General features: G+C 55.3%; 1 protein-coding gene across 1 annotated transcript in view; it reads right to left on the reverse strand.

Moving 5' to 3' along the window:
* LOC112267480 (cytoplasmic dynein 2 heavy chain 1) overlaps positions 1-25,000 on the reverse strand; it is a 313,178-nt gene that overhangs the window by 160,252 nt on the left and 127,926 nt on the right. Inside the window, exon 71 of the mRNA XM_042297612.1 lies at positions 23,971-24,114. Coding sequence (XP_042153546.1) covers positions 23,971-24,114 — 144 coding nt within the window. The remainder of the gene's footprint in view (positions 1-23,970; positions 24,115-25,000) is intronic.

A 25,000-nucleotide genomic window follows, 5' to 3' on the forward strand; every position in this document is an offset into this window, starting at 1 on the left:
GGAGGTGAGAGAGGTCTGATGGGAGGTGAGAGAGGAGTCTGATGGGAGGAGAGAGAGGTCTGATGGGAGGAGAGAGGAGTCTGATGGGAGGTGAGAGAGGTCTGATGGGAGGAGAGAGTCTGATGGGAGGAGAGGGGAGTCTGATGGGAGGAGAGAGAGGAGTCTGATGGGAGGAGAGAGGTCTGATGGGAGGTGAGAGAGAGTCTGATGGGGAGGAGAGGGAGAGTCTGATGGGAGAGAGAGGGAGTCTGATGGGAGGAGAGGGAGTCTGATGGGAGGAGAGAGAGTCTGATGGGAGGAGAGAGAGGTCTGATGGGAGGAGAGAGAGGTCTGATGGGAGGTGAGAGAGTCTGATGGGAGAGGGAGTCTGATGGGAGGAGAGAGGGGAGTCTGATGGGAGGTGAGAGAGGTCTGAGGGAGGTGAGAGGTCTGATGGGAGGAGAGAGAGGTCTGATGGGAGGTGAGAGAGGTCTGATGGGAGGAGAGAGGGGAGTCTGATGGGAGGGAGAGAGAGTCTGATGGGAGGAGAGGGGAGTCTGATGGGAGGAGAGAGAGTCTGATGGGAGGAGAGAGAGGAGTCTGATGGGAGGAGAGAGAGGAGTCTGATGGGAGGAGAGAGAGGTCTGATGGGAGGTGAGAGAGGTCTGATGGGAGGAGAGAGGTCTGATGGGAGGAGAGAGGAGTCTGATGGGAGAGAGGAGTCTGATGGGAGGAGAGAGGAGTCTGATGGGAGGAGAGGGAGTCTGATGGGAGGAGAGAGAGTCTGATGGGAGGAGAGAGAGGAGTCTGATGGGAGGAGAGAGAGGTCTGATGGGAGGAGAGAGAGGTCTGATGGGAGGAGGGGAGTCTGATGGGAGGAGAGAGGAGTCTGATGGGAGGAGGTGAGGGAGTCTGATGGGAGGAGAGAGGGTCTGATGGGAGGAGAGAGGAGGTCTGATGGGAGGTGAGAGAGGTCTGATGGGAGGTGAGAGGGGAGTCTGATGGGAGGAGAGAGAGTCTGATGGGAGAGAGAGTCTGATGGGAGGAGAGAGAGTCTGATGGGAGGAGAGGAGTCTGATGGGAGGAGAGAGAGAGGTCTGATGGGAGGAGAGAGGTCTGATGGGAGGAGAGAGAGGTCTGATGGGAGGAGAGAGGGTCTGATGGGAGGAGAGGAGGTCTGATGGGAGGAGAGGGGTCTGATGGGAGGTGAGGGGAGTCTGATGGGAGGAGAGGGGAGTCTGATGGGAGGAGGGGGTCTGATGGGAGGTGAGGGGAGTCTGATGGGAGGAGAGGGGAGTCTGATGGGAGGAGAGGGGATTCTGATGGGAGGTGAGAGGAGTCTGATGGGAGGAGAGAGAGTCTGATGGGAGGAGAGAGAGTGATGGGAGGAGAGAGAGTCTGATGGGAGGAGAGAGAGTCTGATGGGAGGTGAGGGGAGTCTGATGGGAGGAGAGAGGGAGTCTGATGGGAGGAGAGAGAGGTCTGATGGGAGGAGAGGAGGTCTGATGGGAGGTGAGAGAGGTCTGATGGGAGGAGAGAGAGGTCTGATGGGAGGTGAGGGGAGTCTGATGGGAGGTGAGAGAGAGTCTGATGGGAGGAGAGAGAGGTCTGATGGGAGGAGAGAGAGGTCTGATGGGAGGTGAGAGAGGTCTGATGGGAGGAGAGAGAGGTCTGATGGGAGGAGAGAGAGGTCTGATGGGAGGTGAGGGGAGTCTGATGGGAGGAGAGGGGAGTCTGATGGGAGGAGAGGGGAGTCTGATGGGAGGAGAGGGGAGTCTGATGGGAGGAGAGGGGAGTCTGATGGGAGGAGAGGGGAGTCTGATGGGAGGAGAGGGGAGTCTGATGGGAGGAGAGAGGAGTCTGATGGGAGGAGAGGGGAGTCTGATGGGAGGAGAGGGGAGTCTGATGGGAGGAGAGAGAGGTCTGATGGGAGGAGAGAGAGGTCTGATGGGAGGTGAGAGAGAGTCTGATGGGAGGTGAGAGCGGTCTGATGGGAGGAGGGGGTCTGATGGGAGGTGAGGGGAGTCTGATGGGAGGAGATGGGAGTCTGATGGGAGGAGAGGGGAGTCCGATGGGAGGAGAGGGGAGTCCGATGGGAGGAGAGGGGAGTCTGATGGGAGGAGAGGGGTCTGATGGGAGGAGAGGGGAGTCTGATGGGAGGAGAGAGAGGTCTGATGGGAGGTGAGGGGAGTCTGATGGGAGGTGAGAGAGTCTGATGGGAGGTGAGAGAGGTCTGATGGGAGGAGAGAGAGGTCTGATGGGAGGAGAGAGAGGTCTGATGAGAGGAGAGAGAGGTCTGATGGGAGGAGAGGAGGTCTGATGGGAGGAGAGGAGTCTGATGGGAGGAGAGGGAGTCTGATGGGAGGAGAGGGGAGTCTGATGGGAGGAGAGGGGAGTCTGATGGGAGGAGAGGGAGTCTGATGGGAGGAGAGGGGAGTCTGATGGGAGGAGAGAGGAGTCTGATGGGAGTAGAGGGGAGTCTGATGGGAGGAGAGGGGAGTCTGATGGGAGGAGAGAGAGGTCTGATGGGAGGAGAGAGAGGTCTGATGAGAGGAGGGAGTCTGATGGGAGGAGAGGGGAGTCTGATGGGAGGAGAGGAGTCTGATGGGAGGAGAGGGAGTCTGATGGGAGGAGAGGGAGTCTGATGGGAGGAGAGAGAGTCTGATGAGAGGAGAGAGAGGTCTGATGAGAGGATCTCATCCCGTCAGTAGAGGATGCCTGGATATTTTTTTTAAATGCCTTCCTAACCATCTTAAATAAACATGCCCCATTCAAGAAATTTAGAACCAGGAACAGATATAGCCCTTGGTTCTCCCCAGACCTGACTGCCCTGAACCAACACAAAAACATCCTATGGCGTTCTGCATTAGATCGAACAGCCCCGTGATATGCAGCTGTTCAGGGAAGCTAGAAACCATTATACACAGGCAGTTAGAAAAGCCAAGGCTAGCTCTTTCAAGCAGAAATTTGCTTCCTGCAACACTAACTCAAAAAGTTCTGGGACACTGTAAAGTCCATGGAGAATAAGAACACCTCCTCCCAGCTGCCCACTGCACTGAAGATAGGAAACACTGTCACCAATGATAAATCCACCATAATTGAGAATTTCAATAAGCATTTTTCTACGGCTGGCCATGCTTTCCACCTGGCTACTCCTACCCCGGACAACAGCACTGCACCCCCAACAGCAACTCGCCCAGCCTTCCCCATTTCTCCTTCTCCCAAATCCATTCAGCTGATGTTCTGAAAGAGCTGCAAAATCTGGACCCCTACAAATCAGCCGGGCTGACAATCTGGACCCTTTCTTTCTAAAATTATCTGCCGAAATTGTTGCCACCCCTATTACTAGCCTGTTCAACCTCTGATGGTGAGGTCTGAGATTCCCAAAGATTGGAAAGCAGCTGCGGTCATCCCCCTCTTCAAAGGGGGGACACTCTTGACCCAAACTGCTACAGACCTATATCTATCCTACCCTGCCTTTCTAAAGTCTTCAAAGCCAAGTCAACAAACAGATTACCGACCATTTCGAATCTCACTGTACCTTCTGCTGTACAATCTGGTTTCAGAGCTGGTCATGGGTGCACCTCAGCCACGCTCAAGGTCTAAACGATATCTTAACCGCCATCGATAAGAAACATTACTGTGCAGCCGTATTCATTGATCTGGCCAAGGCTTTCGACTCTGTCAATCACCACATCCTCATCGGCAGACTCGACAGCCTTGGTTTCTCAAATAATTGCCTCGCCTGGTTCACCAACTACTTCTCTGATAGAGTTCAGTGTGTCAAATCGGAGGGTCTGCTGTCCGGACCTCTGGCAGTCTCTATGGGGGTGCCACAGGGTTCAATGGGAGGAGGACCGACTCTCTTCTCTGTATACATCAATGAGGTCGCTCTTGCTGCTGGTGAATCCCTGATCCACCTCTGACGGGACGACACCATTCTGTATACTTCCGGCCCTTCTTTGGACACTGTGTTAACAACCCTCCAGGCAAGCTTCAATGCCATACAACTCTCCTTCCGTGGCCTCCAATTGCTCTTAAATACAAGTAAAACTAAATGCATGCTCTTCAACCGATCGCTACCTGCACCTACCAGCCTGTCCAACATCACTACTCTGGACGGCTCTGACTTAGAATACGTGGACAACTACAAATACTTAGGTGTCTGGTTAGACTGTAAACTCTCCTTCCAGACCCATATCAAACATCTCCAATCCAAAGTTAAATCTAGAATTGGCTTCCTATTTCGCAACAAAGCATCCTTCACTCATGCTGCCAAACATACCCTTGTAAAACTGACCATCCTACCAGTCCTCGACTTTGGCGATGTCATTTACAAAATAGCCTCCAATACCCTACTCAACAAATTGGATGCAGTCTATCACAGTGCAATCTGTTTTATCACCAAAGCCCCATACACTACCCACCATTGCGACCTGTACGCTCTCGTTGGTTGGCCCTCGCTTCATACTCGTCGCCAAACCCACTGGCTCCATGTCATCTACAAGACCCTGCTAGGTAAAGTCCCCCTTATCTCAGCTCGCTGGTCACCATAGCATCTCCCACCTGTAGCACACGCTCCAGCAGGTATATCTCTCTAGTCACCCCCAAAACCAATTCTTTCTTTGGCCGCCTCTCCTTCCAGTTCTCTGCTGCCAATGACTGGAACGAACTACAAAAATCTCTGAAACTGGAAACACTTATCTCCCTCACTAGCTTTAAGCACCAACTGTCAGAGCAGCTCACAGATTACTGCACCTGTACATAGCCCACCTATAATTTAGCCCAAACAACTACCTCTTTCCCAACTGTATTTAATTTTTATTTATTTATTTATTTTGCTCCTTTGCACCCCATTATTTTTATTTCTACTTTGCACATTCTTCCATTGCAAAACTACCATTCCAGTGTTTTACTTGCTATATTGTATTTACTTTGCCACCATGGCCTTTTTTGCCTTTACCTCCCTTCTCACCTCATTTAATCACATTGTATATAGACCTTTTCTACTGTATTATTGACTGTATGTTTGTTTTACTCCATGTGTAACTCTGTGTCGTTGTATCTGTCGAACTGCTTTGCTTTATCTTGGCCAGGTCGCAATTGTAAATGAGAACTTGTTCTCAACTTGCCTACCTGGTTAAATAAAGGTAAAATAAAAATAAAAATAAAAAGGAGAGAGAGGTCTGATGGGAGGTGAGAGAGGTCTGATGGGAGGTGAGAGAGGTCTGATGGGAGGTGAGAGAGGTCTGATGGGAGGAGAGAGGTCTGATGAGAGGAGAGAGAGGTCTGATGGGAGGAGAGAGGAGTCTGATGGGAGGTGAGAGAGGTCTGATGGGAGGAGAGAGGTCTGATGAGAGGAGAGAGAGGTCTGATGGGAGGAGAGAGGAGTCTGATGGGAGGTGAGAGAGGTCTGATGGGAGGAGAGAGAGTCTGATGGGAGGTGAGAGAGGTCTGATGGGAGGAGAGAGGTCTGATGAGAGGAGAGAGGTCTGATGGAGGAGAGAGAGGTCTGATGGGAGGAGAGAGGTCTGATGAGAGGAGAGAGAGGTCTGATGGGAGGAGAGAGGTCTGATGAGAGGAGAGAGGTCTGATGAGAGGAGAGAGAGGTCTGATGGGAGGTGAGAGAGGTCTGATGGGAGGAGAGAGGTCTGATGAGGAGGAGAGAGGTCTGATGGGAGGAGAGAGAGGTCTGATGGGAGGAGAGGAGAGTCTGATTGGGAGGAGAGGGGAGTCTGATTGGGAGGAGAGAGAGGAGTCTGATGGGAGGAGAGAGGTCTGATGGGAGGTGAGAGGAGTCTGATGGGAGGAGAGAAGAGTCTGATGGGAGGAGAGAGGAGTCTGATGGGAGGAGAGAGAGGTCTGATGGGAGGTGAGAGAGGTCTGATGGGAGGAAAGAGGGCTGATGGGAGGTGAGGGGAGTATGATGGGAGGTGAGAGAGGTCTGATGGGAGGAGAGAGAGGTCTGATGAGAGGAGAGAGGAGTCTGATGGGAGGAGAGAGAGGTCTGATGGGAGGTGAGGGGAGTCTGATGGGAGGAGAAAGAGGTCTGATGGGAGGTGAGAGAGGTCTGATGAGAGGAGAGAGGAGTCTGATGGGAGGAGAGAGAGGTCTGATGGGAGGAGAGAGAGGTCTGATGGGAGGAGAGAGAGGTCTGATGGGAGGAGAGAGAGGTCTGATGGGAGGAGAGAGAGGTCTGATGGGAGGAGAGAGAGGTCTGATGGGAGGTGAGAGAGGTCTGATGAGAGGAGAGAGAGGTCTGATGGGAGGAGAGAGAGAGCTGATGGGAGGAGAGAGGAGTCTGATGGGAGGAGAGAGGTCTGATGGGAGGTGAGGGGAGTCTGATTGGGAGGAGAGGGGAGTCTGATGGGAGGAGAGAGAGGAGTCTGATGGGAGGAGAGAGGTCTGATGGGAGGAGAGAGAGGTCTGATGGGAGGTGAGGGGAGTCTGATGGGAGGAGAGAGGAGTCTGATGGGAGGAGAGAGAGGTCTGATGGGAGGAGAGAGAGGTCTGATGGGAGGAGAGAGAGGTCTGATGGGAGGAGAGAGAGGTCTGATGGGAGGTGAGAGAGGTCTGATGGGAGGAGAGAGAGGTCTGATGGGAGGTGAGGGGAGTCTGATGGGAGGTGAGAGGGGTCTGATGGGAGGAGAGAGAGGTCTGATGGGAGGAGAGAGAGGTCTGATGGGAGGTGAGAGAGGTCTGATGGGAGGAGAGAGAGGTCTGATGGGAGGAGAGAGCGGTCTGATGGGAGGTGAGGGGATTCTGATGGGAGGAGAGGGGATTCTGATGGGAGGTGAGGGGAGTCTGATGGGAGGAGAGGGAGTCTGATGGGAGGAGAGGGGATTCTGATGGGAGGTGAGGGGAGTCTGATGGGAGGAGAGGGGAGTCTGATGGGAGGAGAGGGGATTCTGATGGGAGGTGAGGGGAGTCTGATGGGAGGAGAGAGAGTCTGATGGGAGGAGAGAGAGTGATGGGAGGAGAGAGAGTCTGATGGAAGGAGAGAGAGTCTGATGGGAGGTGAGGGGATTCTGATGGGAGGAGAGAGGAGTCTGATGGGAGGAGAGAGAGGTCTGATGGGAGGAGAGAGAGGTCTGATGGGAGGTGAGAGAGGTCTGATGGGAGAGGAGAGAGGTCTGATGGGGAGGTGAGGGGAGTCTGATGGGAGGTGAGAGGAGTCTGATGGGAGGAGAGAGAGGTCTGATGGGAGGAGAGAGAGGTCTGATGGGAGGTGAGAGAGGTCTGATGGGAGGAGAGAGAGGTCTGATGGGAGGAGAGAGAGAGGTCTGATGGGAGGTGAGGGGAGTCTGATGGGAGGAGAGGGGAGTCTGATGGGAGGAGAGGGGAGTCTGATGGGAGGAGAGGGGAGTCTGATGGGAGGAGAGGGAGTCTGATGGGAGGAGAGGGGAGTCTGATGGGAGGAGAGAGGAGTCTGATGGGAGGAGAGGGGAGTCTGATGGGAGGAGAGGGGAGGGAGGAGAGGGGAGTGGGAGGGAGAGAGAGGTCTGATGGGAGGAGAGAGAGGTCTGATGGGAGGTGAGAGCGGTCTGATGGGAGGTGAGAGCGGTCTGATGGGAGGTGGGGGGTCTGATGGGAGGTGAGGGGAGTCTGATGGGAGGAGATGGGAGTCCGATGGGAGGAGAGGGGAGTCCGATGGGAGGAGAGGGGAGTCCGATGGGAGGAGAGGGGAGTCCGATGGGAGGAGAGGGGAGTCCGATGGGAGGAGAGGGGAGTCCGATGGGAGGAGAGAGAGGTCTGATGGGAGGAGAGGGGAGTCTGATGGGAGGAGAGAGAGGTCTGATGGGAGGTGAGAGAGGTCTGATGGGAGGAGAGAGAGGTCTGATGGGAGGAGAGAGAGGTCTGATGAGAGGAGAGAGAGGTCTGATGGGAGGAGAGAGAGGTCTGATGGGAGGAGAGAGAGGTCTGATGGGAGGAGAGGGGAGTCTGATGGGAGGAGAGGGGAGTCTGATGGGAGGAGAGGGGAGTCTGATGGGAGGAGAGAGAGGTCTGATGGGAGGAGAGGGGAGTCTGATGGGAGGAGAGCGGAGTCTGATGGGAGTAGAGGGGAGTCTGATGGGAGGAGAGGGGAGTCTGATGGGAGGAGAGAGAGGTCTGATGGGAGGAGAGAGAGGTCTGATGAGAGGAGAGAGAGGTCTGATGGGAGGAGAGGGGAGTCTGATGGGAGGAGAGGGGAGTCTGATGGGAGGAGAGGGGAGTCTGATGGGAGGAGAGGGGAGTCTGATGGGAGGAGAGAGAGGTCTGATGAGAGGAGAGAGAGGTCTGATGAGAGGATCTCATCCCGTCAGTAGAGGATGCCTGGATATTTTTTTTAAATGCCTTCCTAACCATCTTAAATAAACATGCCCCATTCAAGAAATTTAGAACCAGGAACAGATATAGCCCTTGGTTCTCCCCAGACCTGACTGCCCTTAACCAACACAAAAACATCCTATGGCGTTCTGCATTAGCATCGAACAGCCCCGTGATATGCAGCTGTTCAGGGAAGCTAGAAACCATTATACACAGGCAGTTAGAAAAGCCAAGGCTAGCTTTTTCAAGCAGAAATTTGCTTCCTGCAACACTAACTCAAAAAGTTCTGGGACACTGTAAAGTCCATGGAGAATAAGAACACCTCCTCCCAGCTGCCCACTGCACTGAAGATAGGAAACACTGTCACCAATGATAAATCCACCATAATTGAGAATTTCAATAAGCATTTTTCTACGGCTGGCCATGCTTTCCACCTGGCTACTCCTACCCCGGACAACAGCACTGCACCCCCAACAGCAACTCGCCCAAGCCTTCCCCATTTCTCCTTCTCCCAAATCCATTCAGCTGATGTTCTGAAAGAGCTGCAAAATCTGGACCCCTACAAATCAGCCGGGCTAGACAATCTGGACCCTTTCTTTCTAAAATTATCTGCCGAAATTGTTGCCACCCCTATTACTAGCCTGTTCAACCTCTCTTTCGTGTCGTCTGAGATTCCCAAAGATTGGAAAGCAGCTGCGGTCATCCCCCTCTTCAAAGGGGGGGACACTCTTGACCCAAACTGCTACAGACCTATATCTATCCTACCCTGCCTTTCTAAAGTCTTCGAAAGCCAAGTCAACAAACAGATTACCGACCATTTCGAATCTCACTGTACCTTCTCTGCTGTACAATCTGGTTTCAGAGCTGGTCATGGGTGCACCTCAGCCACGCTCAAGGTCCTAAACGATATCTTAACCGCCATCGATAAGAAACATTACTGTGCAGCCGTATTCATTGATCTGGCCAAGGCTTTCGACTCTGTCAATCACCACATCCTCATCGGCAGACTCGACAGCCTTGGTTTCTCAAATAATTGCCTCGCCTGGTTCACCAACTACTTCTCTGATAGAGTTCAGTGTGTCAAATCGGAGGGTCTGCTGTCCGGACCTCTGGCAGTCTCTATGGGGGTGCCACAGGGTTCAATTCTTGGACCGACTCTCTTCTCTGTATACATCAATGAGGTCGCTCTTGCTGCTGGTGAATCCCTGATCCACCTCTACGCAGACGACACCATTCTGTATACTTCCGGCCCTTCTTTGGACACTGTGTTAACAACCCTCCAGGCAAGCTTCAATGCCATACAACTCTCCTTCCGTGGCCTCCAATTGCTCTTAAATACAAGTAAAACTAAATGCATGCTCTTCAACCGATCGCTACCTGCACCTACCAGCCTGTCCAACATCACTACTCTGGACGGCTCTGACTTAGAATACGTGGACAACTACAAATACTTAGGTGTCTGGTTAGACTGTAAACTCTCCTTCCAGACCCATATCAAACATCTCCAATCCAAAGTTAAATCTAGAATTGGCTTCCTATTTCGCAACAAAGCATCCTTCACTCATGCTGCCAAACATACCCTTGTAAAACTGACCATCCTACCAGTCCTCGACTTTGGCGATGTCATTTACAAAATAGCCTCCAATACCCTACTCAACAAATTGGATGCAGTCTATCACAGTGCAATCCGTTTTATCACCAAAGCCCCATACACTACCCACCATTGCGACCTGTACGCTCTCGTTGGTTGGCCCTCGCTTCATACTCGTCGCCAAACCCACTGGCTCCATGTCATCTACAAGACCCTGCTAGGTAAAGTCCCCCCATATCTCAGCTCGCTGGTCACCATAGCATCTCCCACCTGTAGCACACGCTCCAGCAGGTATATCTCTCTAGTCACCCCCAAAACCAATTCTTTCTTTGGCCGCCTCTCCTTCCAGTTCTCTGCTGCCAATGACTGGAACGAACTACAAAAATCTCTGAAACTGGAAACACTTATCTCCCTCACTAGCTTTAAGCACCAACTGTCAGAGCAGCTCACAGATTACTGCACCTGTACATAGCCCACCTATAATTTAGCCCAAACAACTACCTCTTTCCCAACTGTATTTAATTTTTATTTATTTATTTATTTTGCTCCTTTGCACCCCATTATTTTTATTTCTACTTTGCACATTCTTCCATTGCAAAACTACCATTCCAGTGTTTTACTTGCTATATTGTATTTACTTTGCCACCATGGCCTTTTTTGCCTTTACCTCCCTTCTCACCTCATTTAATCACATTGTATATAGACCTTTTCTACTGTATTATTGACTGTATGTTTGTTTTACTCCATGTGTAACTCTGTGTCGTTGTATCTGTCGAACTGCTTTGCTTTATCTTGGCCAGGTCGCAATTGTAAATGAGAACTTGTTCTCAACTTGCCTACCTGGTTAAATAAAGGTAAAATAAAAATAAAAAATAAAAAGGAGAGAGAGGTCTGATGGGAGGTGAGAGAGGTCTGATGGGAGGTGAGAGAGGTCTGATGGGAGGTGAGAGAGGTCTGATGGGAGGAGAGAGGTCTGATGAGAGGAGAGAGAGGTCTGATGGGAGGAGAGAGGAGTCTGATGGGAGGTGAGAGAGGTCTGATGGGAGGAGAGAGGTCTGATGAGAGGAGAGAGAGGTCTGATGGGAGGAGAGAGGAGTCTGATGGGAGGTGAGAGAGGTCTGATGGGAGGAGAGAGGAGTCTGATGGGAGGTGAGAGAGGTCTGATGGGAGGAGAGAGGTCTGATGGGAGGAGAGAGAGGTCTGATGGGAGGAGAGAGGGGTCTGATGGGAGGAGAGAGGAGTCTGATGGGAGGAGAGAGAGGTCTGATGGGAGGAGAGAGGTCTGATGAGAGGAGAGAGGTCTGATGGGAGGAGAGAGAGGTCTGATGGGAGGTGAGAGAGGTCTGATGGGAGGAGAGAGGTCTGATGAGAGGAGAGAGGTCTGATGAGAGGAGAGAGAGGTCTGATGGGAGGTGAGAGAGGTCTGATGGGAGGTGAGAGAGGTCTGATGGGAGGAGAGAGGTCTGATGAGAGGAGAGAGAGTCTGATGGGAGGAGAGAGAGTCTGATGGGAGGAGAGAGAGGTCTGATGGGAGGAGAGAGAGGTCTGATGGGAGGAGAGAGGTCTGATGAGAGGAGAGAGGTCTGATGAGAGGAGAGAGAGGTCTGATGGGAGGTGAGAGAGGTCTGATGGGAGGTGAGAGAGGTCTGATGGGAGGAGAGAGGTCTGATGGGAGGAGAGAGAGTCTGATGGGAGGAGAGAGGAGTCTGATGGGAGGTGAGAGAGGTCTGATGGGAGGAGAGAGGTCTGATGAGAGGAGAGAGAGGTCTGATGGGAGGAGAGAGGAGTCTGATGGGAGGTGAGAGAGGTCTGATGGGAGGAGAGAGAGGTCTGATGGGAGGTGAGAGAGGTCTGATGGGAGGAGAGAGAGTCTGATGAGAGGAGAGAGAGGTCTGATGGGAGGGAGGGTCTGATGGGAGGAGAGAGGGTCTGATGGGAGGTGAGAGAGGTCTGATGGGAGGAGAGAGGAGTCTGATGGGAGGTGAGAGAGGTCTGATGGGAGGTGAGAGAGGTCTGATGGGAGGAGAGAGGTCTGATGGGAGGTGAGAGAGGTCTGATGGGAGGAGAGAGGTCTGATGGGAGGAGAGAGAGGTCTGATGGGAGGAGAGGAGTCTGATGGGAGGTGAGAGAGGTCTGATGGGAGGTGAGAGAGGTCTGATGGGAGGAGAGAGGGAGTCTGATGGGAGGTGAGAGAGGTCTGATGGGAGGAGAGGGTCTGATGGGAGGTGAGAGAGGTCTGATGGGAGGAGAGAGGAGTCTGATGGGAGGGAGAGGTCTGATGGGAGGAGAGAGGTCTGATGGGAGGTGAGAGAGGTCTGATGGGAGGTGAGAGAGGTCTGATGGGGAGAGAGGAGTCTGATGGGAGGTGAGAGAGGTCTGATGGGAGGAGAGAGAGTCTGATGGGAGGTCTGATGGGAGGAGAGAGGAGTCTGATGGGAGGTGAGAGAGGTCTGATGGGAGGAGAGAGTCTGATGGGAGGAGAGAGAGGTCTGATGGGAGGAGAGAGAGAGAGGTCTGATGGGAGGAGAGAGAGTCTGATGGGAGGAGAGAGAGTCTGATGGGAGGAGAGAGAGAGTCTGATGGGAGGTGAGAGAGGTCTGATGGGAGGAGAGAGGAGTCTGATGGGAGGTGAGAGAGGTCTGATGGGAGGTGAGAGAGGTCTGATGGGAGGAGAGAGGTCTGATGGGAGGTGAGGGGAGTCTGATGGGAGGTGAGAGAGGTCTGATGGGAGGAGAGAGGTCTGATGGGAGAGGAGAGTCTGATGGGAGGTGAGGGGAGATGGGAGAGGAGGAGTCTGATGGGAGGAGAGAGGTCTGATGGGAGAGGTCTGATGGGAGGAGAGAGAGAGGTCTGATGGGAGGAGAGAGAGGTCTGATGGGAGGAGAGAGGAGTCTGATGGGAGGTGAGAGAGGTCTGATGGGAGGAGAGAGAGTCTGATGGGAGGTGAGAGGGAGTCTGATGGGAGGAGAGAGGTCTGATGGGAGGAGAGAGGAGTCTGATGGGAGGAGAGGTCTGATGGAGGAGAGAGGTCTGATGGGAGGAGAGAGAGTCTGATGGGAGGAGAGAGAGGTCTGATGGGAGGAGAGAGAGTCTGATGGGAGGAGAGAGAGGGAGTCTGATGGGAGGAGGGATGGGAGGAGAGAGTCTGATGGGAGGAGAGAGGTCTGATGGGGAGTCTGATGGGAGGAGAGAGGTCTGATGGGAGGAGAGAGAGGTCTGATGGGAGGAGAGGGGAGTCTGATGGGAGGAGAGGGAGGTCTGATGGGAGGAGAGAGAGTCTGATGGGAGGAGAGAGATGGGAGGAGAGAGGTCTGATGGGAGGAGAGAGAGGTCTGATGGGAGGAGAGGGAGTCTGATGGGAGGTCTGATGGGAGGAGAGAGGAGTCTGATGGGAGGAGAGAGAGGATGGGAGTCTGATGGGAGGAGGAGTCTGATGGGAGGTGAGGGGAGTCTGATGGGAGGAGAGAGAGAGTCTGATGGGAGGAGGAGATGGGAGAGGTCTGATGGGAGGAGAGAGAGTCTGATGGGAGGAGAGGTCTGATGGGAGGAGAGTCTGATGGGAGGAGAGAGAGGGAGGAGAGAGGTCTGATGGGAGGAGAGAGAGTCTGATGGGAGGAGAGGGGTCTGATGGGAGGAGAGAGGTCTGATGGGAGGAGAGAGGAGTCTGATGGGAGGAGAGGGAGAGTCTGATGGGAGGAGAGAGAGTCTGATGGGAGGAGAGGGAGTCTGATGGGAGGAGAGAGAGAGGTCTGATGGGAGAGAGAGGTCTGATGGGAGGTGAGTCTGATGGGAGGAGAGAGAGGTCTGATGGGAGGAGAGAGAGGTCTGATGGGAGGAGAGAGAGGTCTGATGGGAGGTCTGATGGGAGGAGAGAGAGGTCTGATGGGAGGAGAGAGAGGTCTGATGGGAGGAGAGAGAGGTCTGATGGGAGGAGAGAGAGGTCTGATGGGAGGAGAGAGAGGTCTGATGGGAGGTGAGAGAGGTCTGATGGGAGGAGAGAGAGTCTGATGGGAGGAGAGAGAGTCTGATGGGAGGAGAGAGTCTGATGGGAGGAGAGAGAGGTCTGATGGGAGGAGAGAGAGGTCTGATGGGAGGTGAGAGAGGTCTGATGGGAGGAGAGAGAGGTCTGATGGGAGGAGAGAGGGAGTCTGATGGGAGGAGATGGGAGGAGAGGGAGTCTGATGGGAGGAGAGAGAGTCTGATGGGAGGAGAGGAGGTCTGATGGGAGGTCTGATGGGAGAGGGAGTCTGATGGGAGGAGAGGAGGTCTGATGGGAGGAGAGAGAGTCTGATGGGAGGAGAGAGGAGTCTGATGGGAGGAGAGAGAGTCTGATGGGAGGAGGAGATGGGAGGAGAGGAGTCTGATGGGAGGAGAGAGAGGTCTGATGGGAGGAGAGGAGTCTGATGGGAGGAGAGAGAGGTCTGATGGGAGGTCTGATGGGAGGAGAGAGGGAGTCTGATGGGAGGAGAGGGGTCTGATGGGAGGAGAGAGAGGTCTGATGGGAGGAGAGAGAGTCTGATGGGAGGAGAGAGAGGTCTGATGGGAGGAGAGAGAGTCTGATGGGAGGTCTGATGGGAGGTCTGATGGGAGGAGAGGGAGTCTGATGGGAGGAGAGAGAGGTCTGATGGGAGGAGAGAGAGGTCTGATGGGAGGAGAGAGGGGTCTGATGGGAGGAGAGAGAGGTCTGATGGGAGGATGGGAGAGAGAGAGGTCTGATGGGAGGAGAGAGAGGTCTGATGGGAGGTGAGAGGGAGTCTGATGGGAGGAGAGAGAGTCTGATGGGAGGAGAGAGAGGTCTGATGGGAGGAGAGAGAGGTCTGATGGGAGGGAGAGAGGTCTGATGGGAGGTGGAGAGTCTGATGGGAGGAGAGAGAGGTCTGATGGGAGGAGAGAGGGAGTCTGATGGGAGGAGAGAGAGGTCTGATGGGAGGAGAGGAGTCTGATGGGAGGAGAGAGTCTGATGGGAGGAGAGAGAGTCTGATGGGAGGAGGAGAGAGGTCTGATGGGAGGAGAGAGAGTCTGATGGGAGGAGAGAGAGGTCTGATGGGAGGAGAGAGAGGTCTGATGGGAGGAGGGAGTCTGATGGGAGGAGAGGGGAGTCTGATGGGAGGAGAGAGGAGTCTGATGGGAGGAGAGAGGGGTCTGATGGGAGGAGAGAGAGGATGGGAGGAGAGAGGGAGTCTGATGGGAGGAGAGGAGTCTGATGGGAGGAGAGGGGAGTCTGATGGGAGGAGAGAGGAGTCTGATGGGAGGAGAGAGGGTCTGAGGGAGGAGAGAGAGGTCTGATGGGAGGAGAGGGAGTCTGATGGGAGGAGAGGGGAGTCTGATGGGAGGAGAGGGGAGTCTGATGGGAGGAGAGAGAGGTCTGATGGGAGGAGAGGAGTCTGATGGGAGGAGAGGGGAGTCTGATGGGAGGAGAGAGGGGTCTGATGGGAGGAGAGAGAGTCTGATGGGAGGAGAGGAGTCTGATGGGAGGAGAGAGAGGTCTGATGGGAGGAGAGAGAGGTCTGATGGGAGGAGAGAGAGGTCTGATGGGAGGAGAGAGGTCTGATGGGAGGAGAGAGAGTCTGATGGGAGGAGAGAGAGGTCTGATGGGAGGAGAGAGAGGTCTGATGGGAGGTGAGAGGGTCTGATGGGAGGAGAGAGAGAGTCTGATGGGAGGAGAGAGGGAGTCTGATGGGAGGAGAGAGGTCTGATGGGAGGAGAGGGGAGTCTGATGGGAGGAGAGGGAGTCTGATGGGAGGAGAGGGAGTCTGATGGGAGGAGGGGGAGTCTGATGGGAGAGAGGGGAGTCTGATGGGAGGAGAGGGGAGTCTGATGGGAGGAGAGGGAGAGTCTGATGGGAGGTGAGGGGAGTCTGATGGGAGGAGAGGGTCTGATGGGAGGAGAGGGGAGTCTGATGGGAGGAGAGAGAGGTCTGATGGGAGGAGAGGAGAGGTCTGATGGGAGGAGAGAGAGGTCTGATGGGAGGTGAGAGAGGTCTGATGGGAGGAGAGAGAGTCTGATGGGAGGTGAGAGAGTCTGATGGGAGGAGAGGGTCTGATGGGAGGTGAGGAGTCTGATGGGAGGAGAGGGGAGTCTGATGGGAGGAGAGAGAGGTCTGATGGGAGGTGAGAGAGGTCTGATGGGAGGAGAGAGAGTCTGATGGGAGGAGAGGGAGTCTGATGGGAGGTGGGAGGTCTGATGGGAGGAGAGAGAGGTCTGATGGGAGGAGAGAGAGTCTGATGGGAGGAGAGAGAGGTCTGATGGGAGGAGAGGGGAGTCTGATGGGAGGAGAGGAGGTCTGATGGGAGGTGAGAGAGGTCTGATGGGAGGTGAGGGGAGTCTGATGGGAGGAGAGAGAGGTCTGATGGGAGGAGAGAGGTCTGATGGGAGGAGAGGGGAGTCTGATGGGAGGAGAGAGAGTCTGATGGGAGGAGAGAGAGGTCTGATGGGAGGAGAGAGAGTCTGATGGGAGGAGAGGGAGTCTGATGGGAGGAGAGAGAGGTCTGATGGGAGGAGAGAGAGGTCTGATGGGAGGAGAGAGGGTCTGATGGGAGGAGAGAGAGGTCTGATGGGAGGAGAGAGGGTCTGATGGGAGGAGAGAGAGGTCTGATGGGAGGAGAGAGAGTCTGATGGGAGGAGAGAGATGGGAGGAGAGAGAGAGTCTGATGGGAGGAGGGAGTCTGATGGGAGGTGAGGGAGTCTGATGGGAGGAGAGGGAGTCTGATGGGAGGAGAGGGGAGTCTGATGGGAGGAGAGAGGGTCTGATGGGAGGAGAGAGAGGTCTGATGGGAGGAGAGAGAGTCTGATGGGAGGTGAGGGGAGTCTGATGGGAGGTGAGAGGAGTCTGATGGGAGGAGAGGGGAGTCTGATGGGAGGAGAGAGAGGTCTGATGGGAGGTGAGGGGAGTCTGATGGGAGGAGAGAGAGGAGTCTGATGGGAGGTGAGAGGAGTCTGATGGGAGGAGAGGGTCTGATGGGAGGAGAGAGAGGTCTGATGGGAGGAGAGGGGAGTCTGATGGGAGGTGAGAGGAGTCTGATGGGAGGAGAGGGGAGTCTGATGGGAGGAGAGAGAGGTCTGATGGGAGGAGAGAGAGGTCTGATGGGAGGAGAGAAGGGTCTGATGGGAGGTGAGGGGAGTCTGATGGGAGGTGAGGGAGTCTGATGGGAGGTGAGGGGAGTCTGATGGGAGGAGAGAGGAGTCTGATGGGAGGAGAGAGAGGTCTGATGGGAGGAGAGAGAGTCTGATGGGAGGTGAGGGGAGTCTGATGGGAGGTGATGGGAGGTGAGAGGTCTGATGGGAGGAGAGAGAGGTCTGATGAGAGGAGAGAGGAGTCTGATGGGAGGAGAGAGAGTCTGATGGGAGGAGAGGGAGTCTGATGGGAGGAGAGAGAGAGTCTGATGGGAGGAGAGAGGGTCTGATGGGAGGAGAGAGGGGTCTGATGGGAGGAGAGAGGGTCTGATGGGAGGAGAGGGGAGTCTGATGGGAGGTGAGAGGAGTCTGATGGGAGGAGAGGGGAGTCTGATGGGAGGTGAGGGGAGTCTGATGGGAGGAGAGAGAGGTCTGATGGGAGGAGAGAGAGGTCTGATGGGAGGAGAGAGAGTCTGATGGGAGGTGAGGGGAGTCTGATGGGAGGTGAGAGGAGTCTGATGGGAGGAGAGGGGAGTCTGATGGGAGGAGAGGAGAGTCTGATGGGAGGTGAGGGGAGTCTGATGGGAGGTGAGAGGAGTCTGATGGGAGGTGAGAGGAGTCTGATGGGAGGAGAGGGGAGTCTGATGGGAGGAGAGAGAGGTCTGATGGGAGGTGAGGGGAGTCTGATGGGAGGTGAGAGGAGTCTGATGGGAGGAGAGGGGAGTCTGATGGGAAGAGAGAGCGGTCTGATGGGAGGAGAGAGAGGTCTGATGGGAGGAGAGAAGGGTCTGATGGGAGGTGAGGGGAGTCTGATGGGAGGTGAGGGGAGTCTGATGGGAGGTGAGGGGAGTCTGATGGGAGGAGAGAGGAGTCTGATGGGAGGAGAGGGAGTCTGATGGGAGGAGAGGGGAGTCTGATGGGAGGTTAGAGGAGTCTGATGGGAGGAGAGGGGAGTCTGATGGGAGGTGAGAGAGGTCTGATGGGAGGTGAGAGAGGTCTGATGGGAGGTGAGAGAGGTCTGATGGGAGGTGAGAGAGGTCTGATGGGAGGTGAGAGAGGTCTGATGGGAGGTGAGAGAGGTCTGATGGGAGGTGAGAGAGGTCTGATGGGAGGAGAGAGCGGTCTGATGGGAGGTGAGGGGAGTCTGATGGGAGGAGAGGGGAGTCTGATGGGAGGTGAGGGGAGTCTGATGGGAGGTGAGAGGAGTCTGATGGGAGGTGAGAGGAGTCTGATGGGAGGTGAGAGAGGTCTGATGGGAGGTGAGAGAGGTCTGATGGGAGGTGAGAGAGGTCTGATGGGAAGAGAGAGCGTCTGATGGGAGGTGAGGGAGTCTGATGGGAGGTGAGGGGAGTCTGATGGGAGGAGAGGAGTCTGATGGGAGGAGAGGGGAGTCTGATGGGAGGAGAGAGCGGTCTGATGGGAGGAGAGAGGGGTCTGATGGGAGGTGAGAGGGTCTGATGGGAGGTGAGGGGAGTCTGATGGGAGGAGAGGGGAGTCTGATGGGAGGTGAGGGAGTCTGATGGGAGGAGAGGGAGTCTGATGGGAGGAGAGGGGAGTCTGATGGGAGGTGAGGGGAGTCTGATGGGAGGTGAGGGGAGTCTGATGGGAGGTGAGAGGAGTCTGATGGGAGGAGAGAGGGAGTCTGATGGGAGGTGAGAGGAGTCTGATGGGAGGAGAGGGGAGTCTGATGGGAGGAGAGGGGAGTCTGATGGGAGGAGAGGGAGTCTGATGGGAGGAGAGGGGAGTCTGATGGGAGGAGAGGGGAGTCTGATGGGAGGTTAGGGAGTCTGATGGGAGGAGAGGGGAGTCTGATGGGAGGAGAGGGGAGTCTGATGGGAGGAGAGAGAGGTCTGATGGGAGGAGAGAGAGGTCTGATGGGAGGTGAGAGAGGTCTGATGGGAGGAGAGAGAGGTCTGATGGGAGGTGAGAGAGGTCTGATGGGAGGTGAGAGAGGTCTGATGGGAGGTGGGGGGTCTGATGGGAGGTGAGGGGAGTCTGATGGGAGTCTGATGGGAGGTGAAAGGATCTGATGGGAGGAGAGGGAGTCTGATGGGAGGAGAGGGGAGTCTGATGGGAGGAGAGGGGAGTCTGATGGGAGGAGAGGGGAGTCTGATGGGAGGAGAGGGGAGTCTGATGGGAGGAGAGGGAGTCTGATGGGAGGAGAGGGGAGTCTGATGGGAGGAGAGGGGAGTCTGATGGGAGGAGAGGGGAGTCTGATGGGAGGAGAGGGAGTCCGATGGGAGGAGAGGGGAGTCTGATGGGAGGAGAGGGGAGTCTGATGGGAGGAGAGGGAGTCTGATGGGAGGAGAGGGAGTCTGATGGGAGGAGAGGGAGTCTGATGGGAGGAGAGGGAGTCTGATGGGAGGAGAGGGGAGTCTGATGGGAGGAGAGAGGAGTCTGATGGGAGGAGAGAGGAGTCTGATGGGAGGAGAGAGGGGTCTGATGGGAGGAGAGAGAGGTCTGATGGGAGGTGAGGGGAGTCTGATGGGAGGTGAGAGAGGTCTGATGGGAGGAGAGAGAGGTCTGATGGGAGGAGAGAGGAGTCTGATGGGAGGAGAGAGTCTGATGGGAGGAGAGGGGAGTCTGATGGGAGGAGAGAGGAGTCTGATGGGAGGTGAGGGGAGTCTGATGGGAGGTGAGGGGAGTCTGATGGGAGGTGAGGGGAGTCTGATGGGAGGTGAGGGGAGTCTGATGGGAGGAGAGAGGAGTCTGATGGGAGGTGAGGGGAGTCTGATGGGAGGTGAGGGGAGTCTGATGGGAGGTGAGGGGAGTCTGATGGGAGGAGAGAGGAGTCTGATGGGAGGTGAGAGGAGTCTGATGGGAGGTGAGGGGAGTCTGATGGGAGGTGAGGGAGTCTGATGGGAGATGAGAGAGGTCTGATGGGAGGTGAGAGAGGTCTGATGGGAGGTGAGGGAGTCTGATGGGAGGTGAGGGGAGTCTGATGGGAGGAGAGGGGAGTCTGATGGGAGGAGAGAGAGGTCTGATGGGAGATGAGAGAGGTCTGATGGGAGGAGAGAGAGCTGATGGGAGGTGAGGGGAGTCTGATGGGAGGTGAGAGAGGTCTGATGGGAGGTGAGAGAGGTCTGATGGGAGGTGAGGGAGTCTGATGGGAGGTGAGGGGAGTCTGATGGGAGGAGAGAGGTCTGATGGGAGGTGAGAGAGGTCTGATGGGAGGTGAGGGGAGTCTGATGGGAGGTGAGGGGAGTCTGATGGGAGGAGAGGGGAGTCTGATGGGAGGAGAGAGAGGTCTGATGGGAGATGAGAGAGGTCTGATGGGAGGAGAGAGAGCTGATGGGAGGTGAGGGGAGTATGATGGGAGGTGAGAGAGGTCTGATGGGAGGAGAGAGAGGTCTGATGAGAGGAGAGAGGAGTCTGATGGGAGGAGAGAGAGGTCTGATGGGAGGTGAGGGGAGTCTGATGGGAGGAGAGAGAGGTCTGATGGGAGGTGAGAGAGGTCTGATGGGAGGTGAGGGGAGTCTGATGGGAGGAGAGAGAGGTCTGATGGGAGGTGAGGGGAGTCTGATGGGAGGTGAGGGGAGTCTGATGGGAGGTGAGGGGAGTCTGATGGGAGGAGAGGGGTCTGATGGGAGGTGAGGGAGTCTGATGGGAGGAGAGAGGAGTCTGATGGGAGGTGAGGGAGTCTGATGGGAGGTGAGGGGAGTCTGATGGGAGGTGAGGGGAGTCTGATGGGAGGAGAGAGGAGTCTGATGGGAGGTGAGGGAGTCTGATGGGAGGTGAGGGGAGTCTGATGGGAGGAGAGGGGTCTGATGGGAGGTGAGGGGAGTCTGATGGGAGGAGAGGGGTCTGATGGGAGGTGAGGGGAGTCTGATGGGAGGTGAGAGGAGTCTGATGGGAGGAGAGAGGGGTCTGATGGGAGGAGAGAGCGGTCTGATGGGAGGTGAGGGGAGTCTGATGGGAGGTGAGGGGAGTCTGATGGGAGGAGAGGGGTCTGATGGGAGGAGAGGGGAGTCTGATGGGAGGAGAGAGAGGGGGTCTGATGGGAGGAGAGGAGAGGGGTCTGATGGGAGGAGAGAGAGGTCTGATGGGAGGAGGGAGAGGGGTCTGATGGGAGGAAAGGAGAGGGGTCTGATGGGAGGAAAGGAGAGGGGTCTGATGGGAGGAAAGGAGAGTCTGATGGGAGGAAAGGAGAGGGGTCTGATGGGAGGAAAGAGAGGGGTCTGATGGGAGGAAAGGAGGGGGTCTGATGGGAGGAAAGGAGAGGGGTCTGATGGGAGGACAGGAGAGGGGTCTGATGGGAGGAGAGAGGGGTCTGATGGGAGGAAAGGGTCTGATGGGAGGTGAGGGGAGTCTGATGGGAGATGAGAGAGGTCTGATGGGAGGTGAGAGAGGTCTGATGGGAGGTGAGGGGAGTCTGATGGGAGGTGAGGGGAGTCTGATGGGAGGAGAGGGAGTCTGATGGGAGGAGAGAGAGTCTGATGGGAGATGAGAGAGTCTGATGGGAGGAGAGAGAGCTGATGGGAGGTGAGGGGAGTCTGATGGGAGGTGAGAGAGGTCTGATGGGAGGTGAGAGAGGTCTGATGGGAGGTGAGGGGAGTCTGATGGGAGGTGAGGGGAGTCTGATGGGAGATGAGAGAGGTCTGATGGGAGGTGAGAGAGGTCTGATGGGAGGTGAGGGGAGTCTGATGGGAGGTGAGGGGAGTCTGATGGGAGGAGAGGGGAGTCTGATGGGAGGAGAGAGAGGTCTGATGGGAGATGAGAGAGGTCTGATGGGAGGAGAGAGAGTCTGATGGGAGGTGAGGGGAGTCTGATGGGAGGTGAGAGAGGTCTGATGGGAGGAGAGAGAGTCTGATGGGAGGAGAGAGGAGTCTGATGGGAGGAGAGAGAGAGTCTGATGGGAGGTGAGGGGAGTCTGATGGGAGGAGAAAGAGGTCTGATGGGAGGTGAGAGAGTCTGATGGGAGGTGAGGGGAGTCTGATGGGAGGAGAAAGAGGTCTGATGGGAGGTGAGGGGAGTCTGATGGGAGGTGAGGGGAGTCTGATGGGAGGTGAGGGGAGTCTGATGGGAGGAGAGGGGTCTGATGGGAGGTGAGGGGAGTCTGATGGGAGGAGAGAGGAGTCTGATGGGAGGTGAGGGGAGTCTGATGGGAGGTGAGGGGAGTCTGATGGGAGGTGAGGGGAGTCTGATGGGAGGTGAGGGGAGTCTGATGGGAGGAGAGAGGAGTCTGATGGGAGGTGAGGGGAGTCTGATGGGAGGTGAGGGGAGTCTGATGGGAGGAGAGGGGTCTGATGGGAGGTGAGGGGAGTCTGATGGGAGGAGAGGGGTCTGATGGGAGGTGAGGGGAGTCTGATGGGAGGTGAGAGGAGTCTGATGGGAGGAGAGAGGGGTCTGATGGGAGGAGAGGGGGTCTGATGGGAGGTGAGGGGAGTCTGATGGGAGGTGAGGGGAGTCTGATGGGAGGAGAGGGGTCTGATGGGAGGAGAGGGTTCTGATGGGAGGAGAGGGTCTGATGGGAGGAGAGGAGAGGGGTCTGATGGGAGGAGAGTAGAGGGGTCTGATGGGAGGACAGGAGAGGGGTCAGATGGGAGGAAAGGAGAGGGGTCTGATGGGAGGAAAGGAGAGGGGTCTGATGGGAGGAAAGGAGAGGGGTCTGATGGGAGGAAAGGAGAGGGGTCTGATGGGAGGAAAGGAGAGGGGTCTGATGGGAGGAAAGGAGAGGGGTCTGATGGGAGGACAGGAGAGGGGTCTGATGGGAGGACAGGAGAGGGGTCTGATGGGAGGACAGGAGAGGGGTCTGATGGGAGGAAAGGGTCTGATGGGAGGAAAGGAGAGGGGTCTGATGAGAGGAAAGGAGAGGGGTCTGATGAGAGGAAAGGAGAGGGGTCTGATGGGAGGACAGGAGAGGGGTCTGATGGGAGGACAGGAAAGGGGTCTGATGGGAGGAAAGGAGAGGGGTCTGATGGGAGGAAAGGAGAGGGGTCTGATGGGAGGAAAGGAGAGGGGTCTGATGGGAGGAAAGGAGAGGGGTCTGATGGGAGGAAAGGAGAGGGTCTGATGGGAGGACAGGAGAGGGGTCTGATGGGAGGACAGGAGAGGGGTCTGATGGGAGGACAGGAGAGGGGTCTGATGGGAGGACAGGAGAGGGGTCTGATGGGAGGAAAGGAGAGGGGTCTGATAGGAGGAAAGGAGAGGGGTCTGATAGGAGGAAAGGAGAGGGGTCTGATGGGAGGAAAGGGGTCTGATGGGAGGAAAGGGGTCTGAGGGGAGGAAAGGAGAGGCGTCTGATGGGAGGAAAGGAGAGGGGTCTGATGGGAGGAAAGGAGAGGGGTCTGATGGGAGGAAAGGAGAGGGGTCTGATGGGAGGAAAGGAGAGGGGTCTGATGGGAGGACAGGAGAGGGGTCTGATGGGAGGAGAGGGGGGTCTGATGGGAGGAAAGGAGAGGGGTCTGATGGGAGGACAGGAGAGGGGTCTGATGGGAGGACAGGAGAGGGGTCTGATGGGAGGACAGGAGAGGGGTCTGATGGGAGGACAGGAGAGGGGTCTGATGGGAGGAAAGAAGAGGGGTCTGATGGGAGGAAAGGAGAGGGGTCTGATGAGAGGAAAGGAGAGGGGTCTGATGAGGAGGAAAGAAGAGGGGTCTGATGGGAGGAAGGAGAGGGGTCTGATGGGAGGAAGGAAAGGGGTCTGATGGGAGGAAAGGAGAGGGGTCTGATGGGAGGAAAGGAGAGGGGTCTGATGGGAGGAAAGGAGAGGGGTCTGATGGGAGGAAAGGAGAGGGGTCTGATGGGAGGAAAGGAGAGGGGTCTGATGGGAGGAAAGGAGAGGGGTCTTATGGGAGGTCTGATGGGAGGAGATATAGGGAGCTCAGAGGGGCTGGAGAAGGTTAGGAGAGAATGTCAACACAGCTGAACCCTTCCTCTCCGTCTGGCTGGGGACACTGCAAACACAGGATTAACGTCCCTCTGTGTGTGTGTGTGTGTGTGTGTGTGTGTGTGTGTGTGTGTGTGTGTGCGTCAGTTACCTTCTTGCTCTGCAGTGCTCTCTGAAACAGACGTAGGAAGGAGGCCAGGCTGAAACGGTACATGTTGTTGATCCTAGAGAGGTCTGTTATGACAAAATAAATCTTACTGGCACTTTCAGCTAACGGCAGGAATGCATCACGCTCCTGGGGAGAGATGGAGAGAGAGGGAGGGGAAGGGAGAGGAGGAAGACCAAGAGGGAGGTGGGAGGAAAGAGGAGGAAGAGGGAGACAAGAAGAGGAAGAGGGAGACGAGAAGAGGAAGAGGGAGGGGAGAAGAGGAAGAGGGAGGGGAGAGACTATCAGAACTGGTGTCACACTGCCCCCTAGAGGAATAATTATATTTTCCTCATGCACAAACAGAGGTTCAGGTACAGACACACACACAGACTTGAGCACACCTCAACTCCATCCCATCTCGACAAAGGCCAAAAGAAACCCACAATTAAAACCAACATTGCTGTGGGCAAAGAGTGCTGTTAATAATATCATTCTCTGTAATTGGCTGTAAAGTATCATGTGGGACTCAATGTCCTCATGGTTAATTGAGTTGATAGAGACACTGCTCATTGAGCACACACACACACACACACACACACACACACACACACACACAGCCAGCCAGCCAGCCAGCCAGGGTGACAGCCAGACAGACAGACAATGACCTTGGTCTAAATGCTTATGATTAAATAAATAAAAAAATCTTTCCCCAACACAGAGTAACACACACAGAGTAACACACACAGAGTAACACACACAGAGTAACACACACAGAGTAACACACACAGAGTAACACACACAGAGTAACACAAACGGCAACACACAGCAACACACAGTATCCATTTAGCTTAACCATTCAGTCTTATTCTCCTCTTCAATCACACTCTCCCTTCCTCCATCTATCCATCTCTCTCCCTCTCATGCACCCTGTCTTCCTCAATCAATCTCTCACACTCAATCTTTCTCCAATCCCTCTCTCTCTCACCCCAGAGCATCTCTGTCTCATCTCTCTTTCACCCCCCTCTCTCTCGGA

Source organism: Oncorhynchus tshawytscha, linkage group LG14, assembly GCF_018296145.1.
Source record: "Oncorhynchus tshawytscha isolate Ot180627B linkage group LG14, Otsh_v2.0, whole genome shotgun sequence".
NCBI classification, from domain to species: domain Eukaryota; kingdom Metazoa; phylum Chordata; class Actinopteri; order Salmoniformes; family Salmonidae; genus Oncorhynchus; species Oncorhynchus tshawytscha.